Source organism: Protopterus annectens, chromosome 5.part1, assembly GCF_019279795.1.
Source record: "Protopterus annectens isolate FY-2018-M chromosome 5.part1, PAN1.0, whole genome shotgun sequence".
NCBI lineage: Eukaryota > Metazoa > Chordata > Ceratodontiformes > Protopteridae > Protopterus > Protopterus annectens.
In genome coordinates this window covers 315,731,039-315,751,517 of record NC_056736.1, presented here as the reverse complement: position 1 = coordinate 315,751,517, position 20,479 = coordinate 315,731,039, and the positions used below count along the sequence as shown (strand labels likewise).

The following is a 20,479-nucleotide window of genomic DNA, read 5'->3' as shown; positions in this document are numbered from 1 at the left end:
TTTGGAGTGACCTGAGTGCTTGCGTTATGTGGTGGATCCTAGCGCCCGACAGGCAGCTCACTGTGACCTTCGCCTTATTCAGATTGGTGAGCGGGACGTCAATGTGTCTGACAATAGAGTCACCTATTACAAGAGTATCAGGTGTGTTATTCAGCCTTAAGGGCTGTAACTGCTTGGCACACTGACTTTGTGTGCTATGTGTTGTACGTGTTTTGTTTTGGGCTAGCGTTTGCTTGGAAGTCTGCTTTGGAGGTCTCTGTTGCTTAGGCAGATTTTTGTTTAGAGCCTCCGAGTATGTTTTTGTGTTTTTATGTGTTTGGTTCGCTGTTGTGGTGGGACTATGTGATACTGGAATTGTGTTGTGTGAGGTTACCTTCTCCTCCTGACTGGTTACACCAGTTTTGAGATGAGAGAGCTCAGCCTCCAGTTTGGCTATATGGTTACATCTCTCACATATATTTGAACCTGTTTGGAGGAGGAGAGGGTTGTCCATGTACATGAGACACTCACTCGAGGCACTCCTTAAAATGGAGAAAATCGACATCTGTGCAGTGACAGAGACCTGGTTCAAGGCTCCAGAGAACACCCCTGCATTACCAGGGTATAATTCATACCACACCTTTCGGCCACCTAACCTGGACTGAAACACTAAAGGCGGAGGCATATCCATATTCATTAAGGATATCCACACCTCCAGGCTAGTTGCTCAGCATAATGCATCAGAAATTATCCAAGTGCAACTAACTCTAGCAAGACCGCAATGCAAATTGTAGCTTGCTACAGATCCCCCACCATGTCCCAGGATTCCCACTCCTCATTTCTTGATACACTGGAAAATATTAGGTTATAACCTAACACTCTAATAATGGGTGATTTCAACTATTCCCACAATTAACTGGGAAAACTACTCATGTACCAACTATTCTGCTCAACATTTTATGGAATTCATAAATTTCAATGCCTTGGATCAACTTATCCACACCCCCACCAGGGGCAGCAATATCCTAGACTTGGTCATTACCAACATGGGCAACTGGTGTTCCACAACAGAGTTCAATTCCTCATTAGTTAGATCTGACCACAAGCAAATCACCCTAGACATCCATATCCCACCCCCCATTAGGGAAACCACCGTAAAAAAATTTCTCCAAAGCCAAATTCATGGTTCTTAAGACAGAAGTGGCAAACTTCAAGACACCCATGCTGATGGACAATAGAGATATGACTGCTGAATCACATACAATTGCACTTTATAAGCACTTACACAAGTGCATGGATCGTAAAATCCCTAACAGAACCAAGATGCTATCCTCCAAAAAAAGGAAGCCAATCTGGTGGTCCCCTGCTATAAACAAACTCTACAACAGAAGAAAGAAACTGTTGCAAAAGAGTAAAATCCCATGATTAGAGGAACTCCGTGGTCAGCCTCAGTAAGAAGCTGAGATCCCTCATAAAATCCTCTAAAGCTAGCTACAAAAACAAAATTGCCACTGATTCTAAAGACAACCACAAAGCATTCTACAGCTATGTCAAGAATCTCAATGGCAACACTCAGATTTTCCCTGAGTTACAGCACAATGGCACTAAATATACAGAACCAACTGATATTGCCAACATTCTGGCAGATAGGTTCAGTGCTAACTTTACCCCTCTCTCATCCCCTAAAGGGCCCATCTCTATATCGGAAGAATGCAAAGTATCTGTAATCACGGCTGCACAGGTAAAAAACACACTCTCCAAAGCCAAGAACACAGCATCCATGGGACCTGACAACATCCCAGGCTGCATTCTACATGAACTACAGAACAAACTGGCACCCCACCTAAGTACCATGTTCAATCACAGCCTCACCTCAGGCTTTGTGCCCACGAATGGCGCACAGCAACGTTATCCCACTCCACAAAGGGGGCGCCACCACGGACCTCGGGAACTACTGCCCCATTAGCCTGATGAGCCTGGTCTGCAAGGCTATGGAGCGTATCTCCATGGAACTTATAAACAATGACATTGGTAATCTCCAAACTCTGGACCCTACCCAGTTCAGGTTTGTAAAAGGCAGATCATGTCTCCTAAACCTGATAGACTTCTTTGAAGTGGTCACCAAAGCCGTAGATGAGGGTAAGGTGGTTCACACAGCCTATCTAGATTTCGCCAAGGCATTCGACACCATCCCCCACTCTGGAATTATAGATAAACTCACTAAACTAGGTATAAATCCCTATGTCACAAGATGGGTTTGTCAACTGGCTCACTGACAGAACCCACACTGTGAAAGTAGCAGACTCTAAATCCAACTTCAGACCAGTGACAAGTGGAGTACACACAGGGTTCAGTCCTAGGTCCTCTCCTGTTTGGTATCTACTTCTCTGAAGTACAGGCTAACACAGATCGTCTTTGGCTAACAAAGTTTACAAATGACTGCAAACTAGGAGCCATAATCAAAACTCCTAACAATATGGACATCCTACAAAAGGGCCTCACTGAGACAGATGCCTGGTGTCAAAGCCATGGCCTCAAGTTCAATGCCAAAAAGTGCACTGTCATCCCTTTTGGTAAAAACTCTGTACCCATGAACTACCACATAGGTGGTAGTCTACTTAACACTGAAAGTGTGATAAGAGACCTTGGGACATAGGTGGACAGTAGTCTATCCTTTGATAATCACATCGCCACAGTAGTCAGGAAATCCTTCTACGTGGCCCATCTCATCACAAAAGGTTTCTCATCCAGGAAAAAAGAGGTCATTGTTCCCCTCTACTCATCACTCATTAGACCCATTATAGAGTACAACGCCCCTTTTGGTATGTACCTCACAAGACATCTACAACTGGAAAGGCCACATAAATACCTCACAAAGAGGATTACCGGCCTCAAACAGATGCCCTATGCAGACAGTCTCAAAAAACTCCAGCTTTATTCTGTCGCATATCGCCCACTCAGAGGCGGTCTCTGCCTAACATACAAAGCTATGTCATACCCAGAGCTGTTGGACATGCTCCACGTAATGAAATCCCAATCCCTCCAAGCTACATGCTCTAGGGACCTAAACCTTGTCACCACAATAAACAGAACATGCTGTAGGGATAGATTCCTGTCCCAGAGACTTCCCATACTCTGGAAGAAACTATCTATCTATATCAAACAAAGCTCCTCATTAGCACTCTTCAAGAAAAATCTTGATGATTGGATGGGAGATAGGAAATTCACCCCGGGGGATCACTTCTGTGGCTCTGCTTGACAGGAGTACAGGAAAATAATTTTCTTGGGTGGCAAAAAGCCAGGGTACCGTTTGGCTAGGCTTATATAGGCCCTATGTCCAATAGCCTAGTACCTAGCTATGAACCTATAAGGCTATTCCTCAACACAACAGAACCAAATTAAGTCCTGGATCTGGACTGAATGTCCAATTTATAATGCAACACAAAAGTGTGGTGGCCCAGCCAAGTAGCAGCAGCACAAATATCATCCATAGATATCCTAGAAAGAAAAGTTATAGAAGTAAACAACAAGACCTACTTGAAAGACCTTTGGGCTTGTGTAGAAGTGTCATGCATTTCAAAGAATATGCAAAGAAAATACATTCTGACAGCCACTTGGATAAAGTTACTTTAGACGCACTTGGATTTTGAACAGGAAACAAACAACAGGCTTGATTTCTTAAAAGACTTATTACAGTCAAATAAAATCACAGTTGCCAATGCACATCCAAACAATGCAACAGGTATTCGCCTCTGTTGCAAAAACTGGGAAAAAATACAGGAAGATGAATGGAACTGCTAAGGTTATTCTCAGAAGTTACCTTAAGTAAAAAAAAAAGAAGGGTTCATACAAATGAGAAACCCTATCCCCTTATGTAACACAAAGTAAAGGGGACAGATCAAGTGCTTTAAACTCTAAAACCCTTTTGGTCGAGGTAATTGCCATTAACACCAAAGTTTTCCAAGATAGCAGCTTCAAATCTGAGGAGGCCAAAGGTTCAAAAGGAAAACCAGCTATGACATGAAGAACAAAAGACAGATCCCATGGAGGGACCAGATCCTTTACTGGAGGGTGAAAGAGAAATTACCTTTGGGAAAAGCCTGTGAAGTCTTGACAAAAGCCAAGGGCATACTAACTCTACCAATGTGAAAGGTAGAAATGGCTGCTAACTATACATTGATAGTAGAAAAGCTACAGCCTGAGCCACATAAACCAGCCAGAAAATCAACATGGACTCCAACAGGGGTGAGAAAACGTCACATTCCCAAGCCTCCACCTAAAAAACACATTTTTTCCATTTACTGGTATACACTTTCCTAGTGGAATCTTTCTGAGAAGAGTACAATACATGAACAACTGCCTGTGAAAGCTTGAGATTCCTGGCCATCAAGGGAACTGGAGAGACCATGCAGTCAACTTGAAGGACTGAAGATCCAGACCTGGTGGATGAGAGATGAGATCTGAAATGGGATCCAACATCCAAGGGGAGTGGGGGTTCAGAAGAGGCCAAAATAAGGAAAACCACACCAGAAGGGGGTGATGAGGATCAATGATACTCTGCAACGGTCTGTCTTCTGTAGACACTTCACTATCAGGAACCTGAAGGATAAGCATAAAGGAGACCCAGGGGTCAAGCAAATTTCAGAGCATCCCTGGGTGCCTGTAACAAAGAGGGAACAATGGCATAATAGCTGTCGCACTTGGTGTTGGACAGAGACACAAACAGTTTACAATATGGAGAGTCCCAGCACTAAAGGTCTGAGCTGACACTGTTGGATTTAGGGACCACTTGTGAGGCAATAATTAACTGCTGCTTGTCACCCCAGAATATTGGACTTCTCTTTGTTTTTACCACCAGGGGTTGTGCTAGAGGGGTGCCTACTGCCAAACCCTCATGGCCTCCCGACAAAGAAGGGAAGAATGTGTTCTCCCCCAATTGTTGAGCTATCAAATGACCAACATGTTGTCTGTCCATACGCAGTCAAACCCCTGGGAGGTCATCCTGAAAAGCCTGAAATTTTAAGAGGACAGCTCTCATCTCCAGAACATTGATGAGTATGTGAGCCTCTGAGGATGAACAGGACCCTTGAACCTTTAAAATGTTTTACCCCCCACCACAGGAGGGACATTTCCATAGTGACCATGGCTGAAGGAGAAATAATTACAGTCTCCCTTGTACTACTAAAAGAGACTGTATGCACCACTGAACCTGCTTGTGTCCAATGCCTGTGTTAGGAGGGACCACTAAATGGCCACAGTCCATTGCAGGGTCCTCATGTGATATCTGGATAGAGGGACCAGTCCTATTAAGGCTGCTATGAGACCCAGTTAACTTAGAAGTGTGTGAGCAGGAGCTTCAGGAATTGCAAGTACTGACAGAGGCTGCATTCAAAGAAGGAAAATGTTGGAGGGTGGTAGTCTGGCAGTTTGATGGACCATGTCCAGATAATGAACTTTACAATGTACAGGCTGAAGGCTCGATTTAGCGTAATTGCCTGTGATGCCTAAGACGTCACATAGTTGGAGCAAGGAATCCCTGGCTGAGATCCATGATGCCTTTGTGGGCGCAGTGAGGAGCCAATCATCCAGGTAATGGGGGGGGGGGGGTTGTGGTGAGACCAAACATCAGGGCCCTGTACTGACCATGATTGACTATAAGCCAGAAGCGAATGAAGCTCCAGGAATGCTGATCTATCTTGATGTGATAGTAATGTCCTAGAGGTCTATCGAGCGCATCCAATTGACCTTCTTCAGAAGAGGTAATGTGGACTGCACCATGACCATTTGGAATTTGGTCTTTCTGATTATCTGGTTTAGTCTGCTTAAATCCAAGGCTGGACTGAGGTCCTTTGTTTTCTTTGGTACTAAAAAGAATCTGGAATAGACCCCAGATCCTATCTGGTCTGGTGGTACCTCCTGAATGACTTAATTTGTGAGCATCTTTTGGATCTCGGCAGCTGCGCATAGTCTCTGATGGAATGAAGACAGGCTGGAACTTCTATAAAGGGAATGATATAACCACTGGATATGACTCTCAACACCCAGGTGTCTGAGGTGATAGCCTCCCAAGCTTTGGGCTGAACAGCTAGACTAACTCTGAATGCCTCCAGAGAAACAGTAGAGCAACCCTTCAGGATCAGTTAAACAGCCCACCAGTAAATGGTTCATGGAAACCATGATTCTGTGGACTGCCTTGCCCTGCAGGTGGCGTCTGTTATGATTCCCTCTCTGTCCTCAGGGAACCTTCTAGACGAGCATCCTGGGAAGAGAACAGTCACTTCCTAAAGAAGATTCATTTACTCCTTTTCCAATTCCTAGGGAAGGATTGCTGGGCAATAGAAAAGCAAACTCTGACGGCAGACTGCGTCTTCCCCACTTGTTCGCTCGTCAGTTTTTCCTTAACCTTGGCTCCAAACAAGGAGGACCCATCAAAAGAGGCATTGATGAAGGATGCTTTGAAGTAGTCCACAAAATTGCACAACTGCATCCAGGTGTGATGTCTCATCGTAATTCCAGAACTTGGCATTTTGGACACTCCATCAGCCGTATTAGAAATGAGTCTCAATGAAACATTGGCAATGAAAATTAAGGTGGTTAATTGAGTCTCCAGATTCTTCTATGCATCTGGAGACTACTGTGTTTTGAGGGTGTTTGACACTTGAGAGAGAAGGTCTCGCTGAAGCCTTGTCAAGTATAAGTAGTTAAGGGCTCTCAAAGCAAAGATGGTTGAAGCAGAGAATCACTTCCCTAAATGATCCAGTGCCCAAGACCCCCTGTTCATGGGGTGAATTGAGGCGCTCTCCCCAGAAATCTCCTTTTTGGTGACTGCCACCACCACAGTGGCATCAATGGCAAGGTTCTTGTTCCAATGAGGCCTATCTTTGGTGGTGGGGGGGCAAGAACATTGTTGGGTTTTATAGGAATAGGCTCTACTGTGTTGGGTTCCTTTCATGCCCTCCATGGGGTTCATGTTAAATCAATGAAAATCCACAACCCCGACAACCGGATCACTGAGACGAGCTCGCCGACACCACACATCCCCGACAATGGTGAGTAGTGCGGAATGGGATGTATTCCCATTTCTGCAATGTGGTGCGATCTTGGAGTTGGTATATTTGAGTAGGGGGGTGTGGGGGGCACAGCCCCCCACATGGGGGGTGCAGGGGTGTTTGCCCCCCTACTATACACAAATCTGTTTATTTTTTTAAGTGTATTACAGACATGGGAATAGATTATGTTCCAGAATACATATACTTACCTTTGTCGGGGATGTGTAACGTCAGCAATCTCGTCTTGGTGATCCAGTCATTGGGAATGTGGATTTTCATTGATCTAACATGAACTTCCTCCATGATACCAGGTCTATAAGGGCATCCAGAGAGGGACCTACCCAAGGTGTAGATGGGCCTATGCCAAAGGGATGGATAGGCCTCCAGAAAAACTGACTTCTTCAGAGAGGGTGCTTCAGTGTTCCAACCTCCATGCAGGTGAAGCAACTCCAACAACTTACCAAAGGTGTCAAAGTGTCATCACATGGGGACTTGAGGAAACCCTCTCCTTCCTCAAGGTTAGTATCCTCAGAGAGGGGACTTCTTTGGGGATTTCCGTGTTTCCTCTTGCATTTTCTCTTCCTGGAAATCTCCAGCTCTGATGAAGCTGGAGAACAGAAGGAAGAATTGGTTAGTCCACCAAGGGAGCAGCCTCGAGGCTGGTTGATGCAGGCTGTCCAAGAGTACACTGATGACTGACCACAGGAACAGATGAAAACTGGGAAAGGGGTGTCTGTTGAAGACATGCAACCCTTCTCCTGAGAATGTTAAAGGCCTAGGTGGAGGCGAGCTTGTCTGGTATGGGGGTCATAGAACCTGAAAGTACTGAAGACAACCCCAAACCAAAGGAAGCAATGCCTAGACCTGATGCTAAGATCAGAGCTGAGCTGTCTAAAGCCAAAGCTCAAGAAGGATTGAAGATTCCAAAGCAGGAACCATTCATCCCCACCCAGACATCCCAGCCTCGATGCCAGCGCTTCGAGGTGCCGATGGCACCGAACATGTTAGGGTTGAGGCTACCAAGGAACAGAACAGATCCAAAGACTGCCAGGTTATCAAACCCAATCTGAAGGGTGGAAACTCAACCAGATCTGAAGGGGCAGAGGGAGGAAACCCAAAAGATGAAGCCAATGGTCCGAGTGTCTGAATCAGATCTGAGGGAATAGGTCTTAATTATATCTGTGCCTGCAAAAAGGACCTCATTACCTGCTCTAGATTAGAATGTTTGATGCTGCCCACCGACCTCAATGATGAGATAAACTAGGCCACCGGAGATGGTTGAGGGGCTACAAAAAGAGGACCCCATATTTCAGATCTGAACTTGGGAGGCTGTGAATTGGGAAGGAAATGGGGAGCACAATGGCGAGCAAAGGGGAGGAGTACAAATGTTAAAAGGGGGATGCTACCATGCCTGAAGGAGCCCGTTTAACCAGGAAGGGCCTTGCAATGCTTGGAGCCAGAGATGTCAATTTTGTTGTTTTCAGTGCCAAAGGCAATCAGCTACAAGGTGTCAGTGTCAAACTCAGTGCCAATGTCACCAGGGAAGCCAAAAGTCAGGGGACCTTCAGACCTGAAGACCCAAGGGAGCTCTCTTTTACAGTGCCTAGAGTTTCATGACTGAGGATTCTCAGACCCAGTCTTGGAATTCGGGGAGAAGCCCTGGAAACAGAACTGGAAAAGCTAGAGGGCAAGAGCTCCTTCAACATGACCATGGCCTTGCACTCATTGACAGCCAAAGAGCTGAAGCTCTCACATATGGAACAATCAGAGTCCAACTGTTCCAGACCCAGACAGTAGACATATTTATCCATCCTACCACACACACACACACACACACACACACACACACACATGAAAGAGAGCAGTACAACAGTAGAAACGAACAGGGAAAAGGACGGGAAGGGAAAATAGAGGAAATGTCTAGCTAACTACCCTAATGAACCACTTCAAAACTACCTACAACAAACTGAAAATAGGCTAATCACGGTTCTAAGGGGTAAGCGAAAGAAGGTCTCACCAATCCACTCTTATTTCTTCTATAAACTTGAATCACCAAGCAGAGCCAAAGACCGAGTTGCAGCCATGAAAGGCAGCAAACTAGATTTGGAGAGTTGATGGAGGAGCTAGGGTTGTAAAGGAAGGCAGAACCAAAACAGGCTAAAGGCTTTGAATTAGCCGATGTCAGTCCAAGTCAGATCCAAAGCTCCACAGGTTGAATACGGGTGGAGCAGACAACAGATATATTTCTAAAGATGTGTACATTTTATTCCATTTCAAAATGGTAAGACATGAAGTACACTGAGTAAATGTTATCACACACAATTTTTATAAATTCATCCTTTAGGAGAGAAACGGCACAAAAAATACATGGAGAGTTAAGTGATGCATACTCTGTCACAAATACAGATGGAAGCTGGTAAGCAGTTACACAGACAAGAGCAGACTCACTCTACTTAAACATTTTATTGATGTTTTCAAAAGCTAACACACATGGAACTTATATGTGCATTTTCATATGAAACTGTCACCCCCTCAAAGCTCAAATATAAACATACGGATGCTCTTTCTGATTCTCTACTTCCTTCTTGTACAACAATGACAAATTCTGACAGAAATAAGGGCTATTTACTACAAAATAAAACAAGAAAAGTATCTTTAACACAAACACATGCGCGCACAAAATTTGTTTTGACTTTTTAAAGATAAAACAAATGGAATCCCATTTTTACATACGCATTAGAATACTGGGGGATGTACATCAAATACAAGGCCAGTGTGACACCCCTGGCCATGTATTAGATATGTCAGGCACTTGTGTATTTGTGTATAGAGCACTGCATGATATAATTTAGTCAAATGAATACCAGCAGGTATACAACTTTATGCATTTAAAAAAAGACAGCAGAGCAACAAATGAGTGCTTTGCATATTTACTTACAGCAACAAAATTAGGTTCCCACCATACCCCATAATTACTAAATTGTCATTATATGTATCAAAAAGTGCACAAGAATGACATTACCTTAGTGATGAAAATACACGTCCAATGCAACTTTGGAGGGGCATCAGAAAGAAAAGAACTGCCATTCCAGCAACACTAGACAGTCCGATTTCTTCAATTAGTAGAACTACTACTGCTATTGCTTGAAGTGGTCCAATCCACAAATAGTGTAAATAAACAGTTACCTGAAATAATATATAATAAATATTATTAAGTCCTCGTTGTGTTAAGAACATGGTAACAATGCATCCAAGTTTGAGATCGTCACAGTCTGCCAAAGATCCATAGATTATGTGACAATGATTGTTATACTACCTACACTTTAATAAACAACATAATACTAATGTAGTAAGTGACGGTTTAATAAAGATGCTACTTACTTAAAAAAAATTCTGGGATCAAATTATTTATGTAATGTTATTTAGGTTATATGATATATAGCAATATATGAGAAATGTAATGTTTATTATGTTAATATAGTTTGATTATTTTTATATGAATGTAAATTTGTCTATGTCACAAGTGATAATTCAGTAAAGGTGTTTGAAAAATTACTAACATCAGTGGAATTCAATACATACACAATCAGACTAATAATATATTTATTTTAATAACAATTTATACAAAAAAAATGATAATTAAGAGTCTCTCGGCCACTTTAGCCAGAAACCCATTTATTTATTTATTTAACATTTGTTGACCAGGTTAGTCCGACTGAGCAAAAGCTCATTTTTAGCAGATGCCCGGGGAGAAAAGCTCCACAGTTGACTATGACCTATACAATAATGATAATACTAACTACAAATATCAGTACAAGAAATGCAAAAAGATAATAATGGGTAACAATTGAATCATAGTTCTAACAACATCTTTCAGTCCCATACAGCCACGGTAGGTGGTAAGTGCATACGTTACATCAACAGTTCTCAATATCAATCACTGATTCGATACAGTAAGCAGCAGTTGTTCAGATGTAGCATTAAACCTGATTTAGATAAGCCTAAGGCAATGTGTCATTGAAGAAGTAGGGACTGAAAAAAGAAAAGGGGGCTAGGGTGAGAGTGAGAAGAGGATAGCAGGGGTAGGTCTTTCAAAGTAGGTGGTTACATTGACAGATCCATGTATTGTTCAAACAGGTTTTAGTAGCAATTTTGAATTGATGCCAGTGATTAATGTTACGGATATCAAGTGGAAGTTTATTCCATGATTGGGCTAAGGAGTAGTTGTAAAGGTTTTGTCCTATTTTGGTTTTGGGCTTGTAGACTGAAAGAAAGTTTTGTTCAGAGCTACGGAGAATCCTTAGTGATGTGTAAGGAGAGACCAGATTAGAAATACTGGGACAGAAGGACTGCAGACACAAGATGAAGTGTACTATTTGAAACTGGGAGAGAAGTAGTTGGTGAGGAAGCTCTAACCAGTTTAGCTGTTTCAGAGCTAGATAGTGATGTGACAAGGTAGGCATGGGATAGGGCAATTTTAGCATTATTAGATAGGAATTTTTTGTTCCTGTAAAGGAGCTCAATGTTTTGGTGGGTTTTCTTACTGTTGTTAAAGATGTGTTGGCCGAATTTAAGATGGTCATCAATGATGACCCCTAGTAGCTTGGTATGTAACTCCACAATGATGGGCATTTTATTTTTAGATGAGACTGAAAAGGAGGACTTAAGATGATTCATAGATATGGGTATAAAAAGCAGGAGTTTAGTCTTTTTTGGGTTTAGTATTAGCTGGTCGTTGGTGAGCCAGTTTTCAATAGCTAAGAAGGAGTTTTATCTCCTAGTATTTAAGTCATTAAGGGTATCTGCTAGGGTGATAACTGTAGAGTCGTCTGCATATTGGATGAGTGATGACTGTGGGCAGGAAGTAGACAATAAATTAGTAAAGATATTAAACAGTAATGGGCCAATGATAGATCCTTGAGGAACACCCATTTTTACAGGTAAAGCAGGAGGGATTGCAGAAAGCCATTTGACAGATTGAAATCAGTCGCTGAGGTAACTAGAAAACCAGGAAACAGTGGAGGTGGACAGGTTAAGTTCAGAGAGTTTGTTTAAAAGTAGGGGATGGGACACGGTGTTGAAAGCTTTAGAGAGATCAAGAAATAGGCATGAAACCAGTTTGTTTTTGGTCCCTAGCTTGGGATATGGTGTTCACAAAAGAAATGACAGCAGTGGAGGCACTATGTTTAGGGTGAAAGCCATGTTGAGTAGGGGTAAGTAGATTCTCTTGTAGGAGGAAGTTCATAGGTTGGTACTAGGCTATCGGCCCTAGGGCCTATACAAGCCTTGCCATAACAATTCCCTGGTTATTTCTTCCCAGAATATTTACTTCCCTGGTCCCCTGTCTAGCAGGGTGACTGACATGATCCCTGGGGTGAATTTCCTCTCTCTCATCCAATCGTCAAGGTTCCTTTTGAAGAGGGCCAAAGAGGAGATCAGCTTGACATGTATGAGCAGTCCATTCCGGAGTATGGGAAGTCTCTGGGTCAGGAACCTATCCTTCCAGCATGTTTTGTTTATTGTGATGAGAAGGTTTAGATCCCTAGAGCATGTGGCTCTGAGGGATTGGGATTTCTTTAAGTGTAGCATGTCCAACAGCACTGGGTTTGACATGGCCTTGTGTGTTAAGCAGAGATCGCCTCTGAGTAGGCGATATGTGACAGAGTACAGCTGGAGTTTTTTTAGATGGTCAGCATAGGGCACCTGCTTTACGCCTGTGATGCTTTTAGTGAGGTATTTCTGAGGCCTTTCCAGTTGTTGTAGGCATCTTGTGAGGTACATACCAAATGGGGCATTGTACTCTATAATGGGTCTAATGAGGGATGAGTACAGTGGGACAATGACCTCCTTTTTTCTGGATGAAAAGCCCTTACTGAGAAGGTGTGCCACATAGAAGGCTTCTCTGACTGTTGTGGCTATGTGGTTATCGAAGGTGAGAACACTGTCCACCTGTGTCCCCAAGTCCCTTTTTGCACTTTCAGTGTTTAGTGTACTGCCACCTATGTGGTAATTCATGGGTACATGTTTTTTTCCAAAGGGGATAACTATACATTTCTTGCCCTTGAGCTTGAGCCCTTGGCTCTGGCACCAAGCATCTGTTTCTGTAAGGCCCTTTTGTAGACTATCCACATCATTTGGGGATTCAATAATGGCTCCCAGTTTGCAGTCATCTGCGAACGTTGTTAGCCAGAATCCCTTAGTGCTGGCCTGTACTAAAGAGAAGCAGATGCCAAACAAGAGCGGTCCCAGGACTGAACCCTGAGGTACGCCTCTTGTCACTTGTCTGGAGCTAGATTTTGAGTCGGCTACTTTTACATTGTGGGTTCTGTCAGTAAGCCAGTTGGCAACCCATCGAGTGATGTAGGGATTAATGGCCAGCTTAGTAAGTTTATCTATGATTCCAGAGTGGGGTATGGCGTTGAAGGCCTTGGTGAGATCCAGATAGGCTCTGTGTGGACTGCCTTACCCTCGTCCACAGCTCTGGAGACTGATTCAAAGAAGTCAATCAGGTTGAGAAGACAAGATCGGCCCTTTACGAATCCAAACTGGGTGGGGTCCAGTGTTTGAAGGTTGCTAATGTCTTTGTATATAAGTTCCATGATAATGCATTCCATGGCTTTGCAGATCAGGTTCGTCAGACTGATGGGACAATAGTTCCCGGGATCCAAGGTAGAACCCCCTTGTGGAGTGGGATAACTGTAGCTGTGCACCACTCATTGGGCATGAAGCCTGAGGTGAGGCTATGATTAAACATGACACTTAGGTGAGGTGCCAGTTCACTTTGTACTTCATGGGATGTCATCTGGTCCCATGAATGCTGTATTCTTAGCTTTGGAGAGTGTATTTTTTACCTGTGTGGCCATGATTACTGGAATTTGGCAATCTTTTGGTATTGAGATGGGCCCTTTAGGGGATGAGAGGGGGATGAAGTTGGCACTGAATTGATCTGCCAGGATATTGATATATTTAATGCCATTCTGTTGTAGCTCAGAGGAGATCTGAGCATTGCCATTTAGATTCTTGACATAACTATAGAATGCCTTGTGGTTGTCCTTGGAATCTTTGGCAATTTTATTTTCATAACTAGCTTTGGAGGATTTTATGATGGATCTCAGCTTCTTACTAAGGCTGGTAAGGGAGTTTTTTGCATCCTGGGATTTTCCTCTTTTCTGCAGCAGTTTCTTACTTCTGTTGTATAGTTTGTTTATGGCAGGGACCACCAGATTGGGTTCCTTTTTTTGGGAGGAGACAGTCTTGGTTCTATTTGGAATGGCATGATTCATGCACGAGTAGATGTGCTCGTACAGTGCCTTAGTGTAGGATTCAGCAGTCGAACTTTCAGCTCTTGTCTGCATGGGTGTCATAAAGTCTGTCACTTCTGACTTGAGTAGCATGAAGATGGTTTTGGAGAATTTTTTTATGGAGGTTTCCCAATTGGGGGGGCAGGGGTGGGATGTGGACGTCAAGGGTGATTAGCTTATGGTCAGACCTGACCAACGAGGGGGTGACCACTGTTGTGGAGCATCGTTCTCCCATGCTGGTAATGACCAGGTCTAGGATACTTGAGCCCCTGGTGGGACTATAGATTAGTTGATTCAGGGTGTTGGAATTTATGAATTCCAAGAACCATTGGGCAAAGGTGTTGGTACCCGAGTAGTTTACCCAATTAATGGCAGGGTTAGTTGAAATCACCCAGTATTAGTGTGTTTGGTTGTATCTTAATATTTTCCAGTATGTTTAGAAAGGTGTAGTGAATGTGCTGTGTCAGTGAAGGATGTGACTGTGTATGCATTTCTCCAGAATTCTGAAGACAGGGGATAGGATAGTAATTGGCCTGAAGTTGGCAAGTGGAGGGGTGTTACCTCCTTTGTGGATGGGTAAAGTGAAGAATTGTTTCTAGATTGCAGGTACTTTAGATTCGGTAATGGAACGGTTGATGAGGCTGGAAATGGGGAGGGCAAGTGAGCTGGCAGTTTTTAGGAGAAAGACAGGGGGTAGGCCATCCATGGAGGCAGAGCAAGGTTTAAGCTTTAGTAGCAGGGTTTTGATGTAGTTAGTAGATATGGTTTTGAGAGAGAAGGCAAGATAGGGGTTGGTCAGTGCAGGAAGATTGGAGGTGAGGTTGGTGTTTGGGTAGGAGTTAGTTTGGATAGTTAATTTGCTAATGGTGTCAATGAAATAGGAGTTAAAAGTTGGTGGCAGTTCCTAGAGGGGAGCAATTAGGGAAAGGTTCAGGGGAAGAATATGGTTGATGGCATGCCAGAACTCTTTGGGTTGGTTAAGTGTGTGTATGTGGGACTGTTACAGATGTTTGTTTTGTCTTTACAGATGGATTTTTTTGTAAGATTGTGAGGTTCTTTATGTTGTTGGTGGTAGGAAGGAAGTTTGTTTCTGGTCCAAAGCTCCCAAGCTTTGTCCAGTTTTTGTATTAGGGAGCGAGTGGTCTGTTTTAGCCAGGGAGATATGATTGATTTTACTATAACAGTTCTTATAGGGGCTAGAGAGTCTAGTATGAGGAATATAGAGTTGAATTCAGTAACAGCATCATCAAGGGGTAGCTCCCTGAGAAAGGACCAGTTTATAGCTGACAGATGGTTAAGTTTAATGGGGTCAAAGTTGGTTAGTTTGCGATAAACTATGTACTTTTGAGGTTACTATAATCTGGGGAAAATCTAAGGACTTTGACTGAGCAGTGATCGCTGAGTGCATCTGGCAGTGTTTCAGGGAAGTGATATTTAAGGGGGTGAGACACTAGTATCCAGTCAAGAAGGGAGGCATGATTAGTTGCTTAATAAAGCGTAGGAGTAGATATTATTTGGGAAAAAACATGGAAACTAATACAGGAAGTTGGAGTATTGGAGGATAGGCATAATCAATTAATGTTGACATCTCCCAAGACTATAATTTCATTAGGTATGTGAAGAGAGAGCCATGACAGAATACTTTCAAGTACAGTGATGATGAACCGGGGATATGCAGATCTGATCAAAAGCAGTGTTTCTCCTGAATTAGAGGTCAAATTGTAATATTCTTGCACTAATAAAACATAAGTAGCACAGGGACTTGGCAATTAAGGTTTCTGTCTCACAGCATCAAAATCTAGGGTTCAGTTTTGACCTTCAATCAGCCTCTGTGTGGAGTTCAATATGTCCTGTGTCAGTCTATATGAGCTTACTTTTAGAATTTGGAAAATGGACAGTACCTTTGTCCTTACGGTCTAGATTGTGAATGAAGAGGGTCCATAATGGTCGAACAGTTCACTTACCTTGCTAGAATAAATAAATAAAAGCATTATGAACCCAAGTGTCATCTGAAGATACTAGGAGGACTACTTGTGAGCAGGTTTCTAACTTCATCCGGAGATAATGCTTTCAACACGCATCTGAAGTTAACTATACTATTCTCTTAACCTTCAGCATCCTGCACAACAATGGATGTCTCTTCACTAAAAAACAAATGCATCTGCTGTGGGATAATGATTCAGAACATTCTCTACTCATTATATAATTATGCAAGTATACATACAAATATACATTGCAAAGATGTGCTATGCAGCTTTCCTGCATGTGGACAACATCTAAGCTGTCTACCACTAACTCCCCAAACCCACTATCAAGCTTTTTTTTTCTTAATATACTTGAACTGTCACATTGTGGTCTGTGTGTAGACTACGTTTACCTACAATGGTGTTTACAATTTCTAGACTGTTCTGCAAACATGCTCCCTTAAAAAAAATGTTAGTGGTTCCATTTAAGAGTTTTGAAGCTTTTTTCCTCACATTTTGAGTTGCAGAATGGGTTGGATTATGTTTGCATTTAGTTACAGAAAGTTAGCAACTTGATGTGGTGCTGCCATGCATTGGAGATATGACCAGTTGTGATTTGACTTATCATAAGAGAAAACTGCTTTGGGGATGGAATAACAGGTCCATGGTGGGCAGAAAAATAGGGCGGCCACAGTGGTGCAGCATTTAGCATTGCTGCCTCACAGCAACAGGTTCTCTGGGTCAATCCTTGGCTGGAGTGTCTTCTGTGCAGTCTGCATGTCCTCCCTGTGGTCGCGTGGGTTTCCTCCGGGTGCTCCGGTTTCCTCCCACATACCAAAGACATGCTGTAGGTGGATTGGACACTCTAAATTGGCCTTAGGTGTGAGTGCGTGCGTGTGTGTGCCTTTTGTGGAAGGTTGGGTGCCGAACTGGCAATTCAACATCGTAAAACTCCACTGCCAATCATAAGCGGACAGGTGATCTGCTGTGGCGACCCCTAAACGGGCAAAGCTGAAAGAAGAAGAAGAGGTGGGCAGAAAAATAAGAACACAAAAACATATTAACTACAAATGTAATTTTATTAGCTTAGGAAAAATTCAGCAGCCAATACAATGACATCATAATATTTAACAAGACTACAAAACAAAAGTTGCATCCTGGCTCTACTCAATACAACAAACCAACCAGAAAGTAACTCATTTAATTATAGTCCAGGTTCAAATAAGGTTCTGAAATGTGATTTAGCAATTAAATATCATTTAATGAATCAAGTCAGAGCCAAACAATATAAAGAATCCATGAATAGCCCTGATCCAAGATAATCCTCCCCCCACTGAGGTTCAACATAGGCAATGGGCTATTGTTGTCTTCCAAACTGCAAAAAATACACCAGATATGATTGTTTCATTCAAGCGTATTACACTATTCACAGGCAATCAGTGCAACAATGAAACTGAAGTCTTGGCAGAAATCCAGGTTAACAAAATCCCTAAAATCACTGACAAAATATGCAATACATATCAGCAACAATTCTAAATACTGGCTGGAAATCAAGACAAAGGTAAACTACCTGCAAGTAGCATTGCTGGCAAACAGATTTAAGTGCCACATATTAAATATGTCTTGAGAACAAATTAAAACAGCAGTCTCAACTCATTGATTAGATATGTCTTGACAGCAAATTAAAACAACGGCCTCAACTCATTGATTAGATTTTCTTCTGCAGCAGAGTTGGAGAGACACAATAGCACAGTGGCAGCAGTTGTGGGTCTCAATAGTTGGCTGAGAATAAAAACAAGCTGGTGGATGACCAAGTTTCTACAAGTAACAAGAAACAACACTGTAGCTAAACAAGTCTTAGATGCTGATTTTGCACAAGGCTTACAAATGAATTAAATACTCAGTGTTGGGCAACTAGATGAAATAGCCAAAGTTAATGCAAAAATAAGACTGCAGTAATAGAAAAAAGTGTAAATATTTGTCCACCAACAACCAAATTCCATTTTCTTAGAATCTAACCACTAGCACAAATTCTGGTCCTATGTGCTTTTAATACCATGGTACCCAAATTTACCCCTACCACTATACCTTGCAAGTTCTATTGCCAAAAATGTACATATACCAACCCCAGAATAAAGTTGGTAAATTTGGTAAAGCAAATATATGACATATCTGAAATTTGCTCATCCCTACCCATGAGTGATGTTAGACAGATTGTAAAAATAAACTTACTTCCATGTTAAAAATACAGCATTTACTTTCCACAGAGTGTATTTTTCTCCCAATAAATTGATCACAGTACTTCTACATATTAAGAAAGCATGACTTAGCAGTTTCTTGGCTCTACCTCCCCCCTGCTCTGTGGCATTTCTATCCTAGTCAGCTTCCACAGTGCAAACTATGTTGAGTCTGAATGAAGCTCATGGTACTTTCTTCAGGAATTTATTTTCACTTGTCCTTACATCATTTTGCTAGTTTCTTGCAAAGGAAAACACAAGTATTGAGATACCTATATCTCATTTTCAGCATTTTTCAACTACTGGTTTATAAAGCTATTACAACTCTAAATTCCCAGCACTACTACTGTGATCATCATTTAGAGCTGCATTATGTCCCTCTCTAGGGCCTTAAACCTACTCAACCTTCTGTAGTCTAAAGGGAAAGAAATATGATAACTCCTGACTGCAGCTTCATTAATTATCTGAACTCTGCAAGTCAGGAAATATGGTATTCGGACTGACACAGGAAAAGAAAGTGGGAGGAAGACAGGCCTCAAAACTGAGAACATTTTATTTTTTAAAGGTCTTTGTTACCTCCACTATGTCTTCCTTTCTTTTAAACACAAGCACACTCAACATAGACAGCTAAGCAAGAGAAAATCAACAAAACAGTTAATCCTTTGCTCAGTCACTTCAGCTCTTACCATAAAGAACTCATCAACAGTCAAGCGTAACTAGAATAAACTGAAAAATATTTAAGATTAACATACAATTTTCACACACATTTGTGCTAGTATTGAGGAATGGTTTCATTCAACTACAACCCCCTTTTTCCCATTTCTGCACACTGAGTCAGGGTGTCAGTTCAACAGTGATAATCATCTAGAGGCAAGGCTCACACCATCAGATAGCTAGCCCTGCCTCTTCCTTAACTAATGGCCAGCCCATATATACCTTTCCTCATAGACTCTTATGTGCAGGTTAGCACTGCCAGCCCATTTGCTGTACAGCCATCTTTCCATGTCCCTAACGCATAAAGCAGAGACAAAATGCGGCTAAGGCTGAGATTCAAAATAGCAAAACCACCCAACAACTGCCTTTAAAAACACCATACACAAACCAGGACTGGCACCAGATCAATTTACTTGAATTATTGCCACATTTTATTTATGCAAAATAATAAAAAGTTGAGCGCGTTCATTCACATAAACGAACGTCATCAGAACTACAATGCATCACAAATACACTGAATATATAGTGTCATCAATTACAAAGCATAATTAACCAAAAGGATATAAAAATATATCCATTAAAACTAATTAAAACACTTCACTAAGCTTTTAAAGGTGCTTATAAAAAAACTTTTCCTAAACCATGTATTATTGTAACCCATGTCTTTTCAAGAACATAAAAACATTTATAATAGAATAATAAAACAAAAATAGAAATTTGTATTTCATTAAACTGTACTAAAATTATGTTGTGCTAAAATTGTGATTTATATTTTATATTTTATAATTTCACAGCTCTTAATTTTAAAACAGCTGCAATAGAGATTACGTCATTTAACCCAAGAGGTCTGTTAGCCTGCAGAAACAATTGCCAATAAAGTTCCTGGTATTCTAGTAGATCTTCCCATTGACCACTCCTAGGATTTTTTCTTACTTGTTCTAAAATATAAAATTTAAAGCTACTATTTACACAAACTCTAGCACGTTTTGCAAGGAGTTAATCTCTGCATCATGTATGATATCGGAAATATGCTGATATATACGTTTCTTAAGTGCCCTTTCCATTCTACTAACGTAAAAGGCACCACACTGACAGAGCATGATGTAGACAACTCCAATGGTATTACAGTTATAGTAACTCTGAACTGTTAACTCCCTTCTATGGCTTTCCAAGTGTACTACTTCAGCATTGCTTATGTAATGCCATTGTTTGCAGTGACCACATCTGTACGTCTC

At 41.9% G+C, this 20,479-nt stretch overlaps 1 protein-coding gene across 3 annotated transcripts in view; it reads right to left on the bottom strand.

Moving 5' to 3' along the window:
- ABCC4 (ATP binding cassette subfamily C member 4) overlaps positions 1-20,479 on the bottom strand; it is a 2,616,332-nt gene that overhangs the window by 1,854,331 nt on the left and 741,522 nt on the right. For all 3 annotated transcript variants that reach the window (XM_044072995.1, XM_044072997.1, XM_044072996.1), the window contains one exon: positions 10,051-10,214. In XM_044072995.1, coding sequence (XP_043928930.1) covers positions 10,051-10,214 — 164 coding nt within the window. The remainder of the gene's footprint in view (positions 1-10,050; positions 10,215-20,479) is intronic.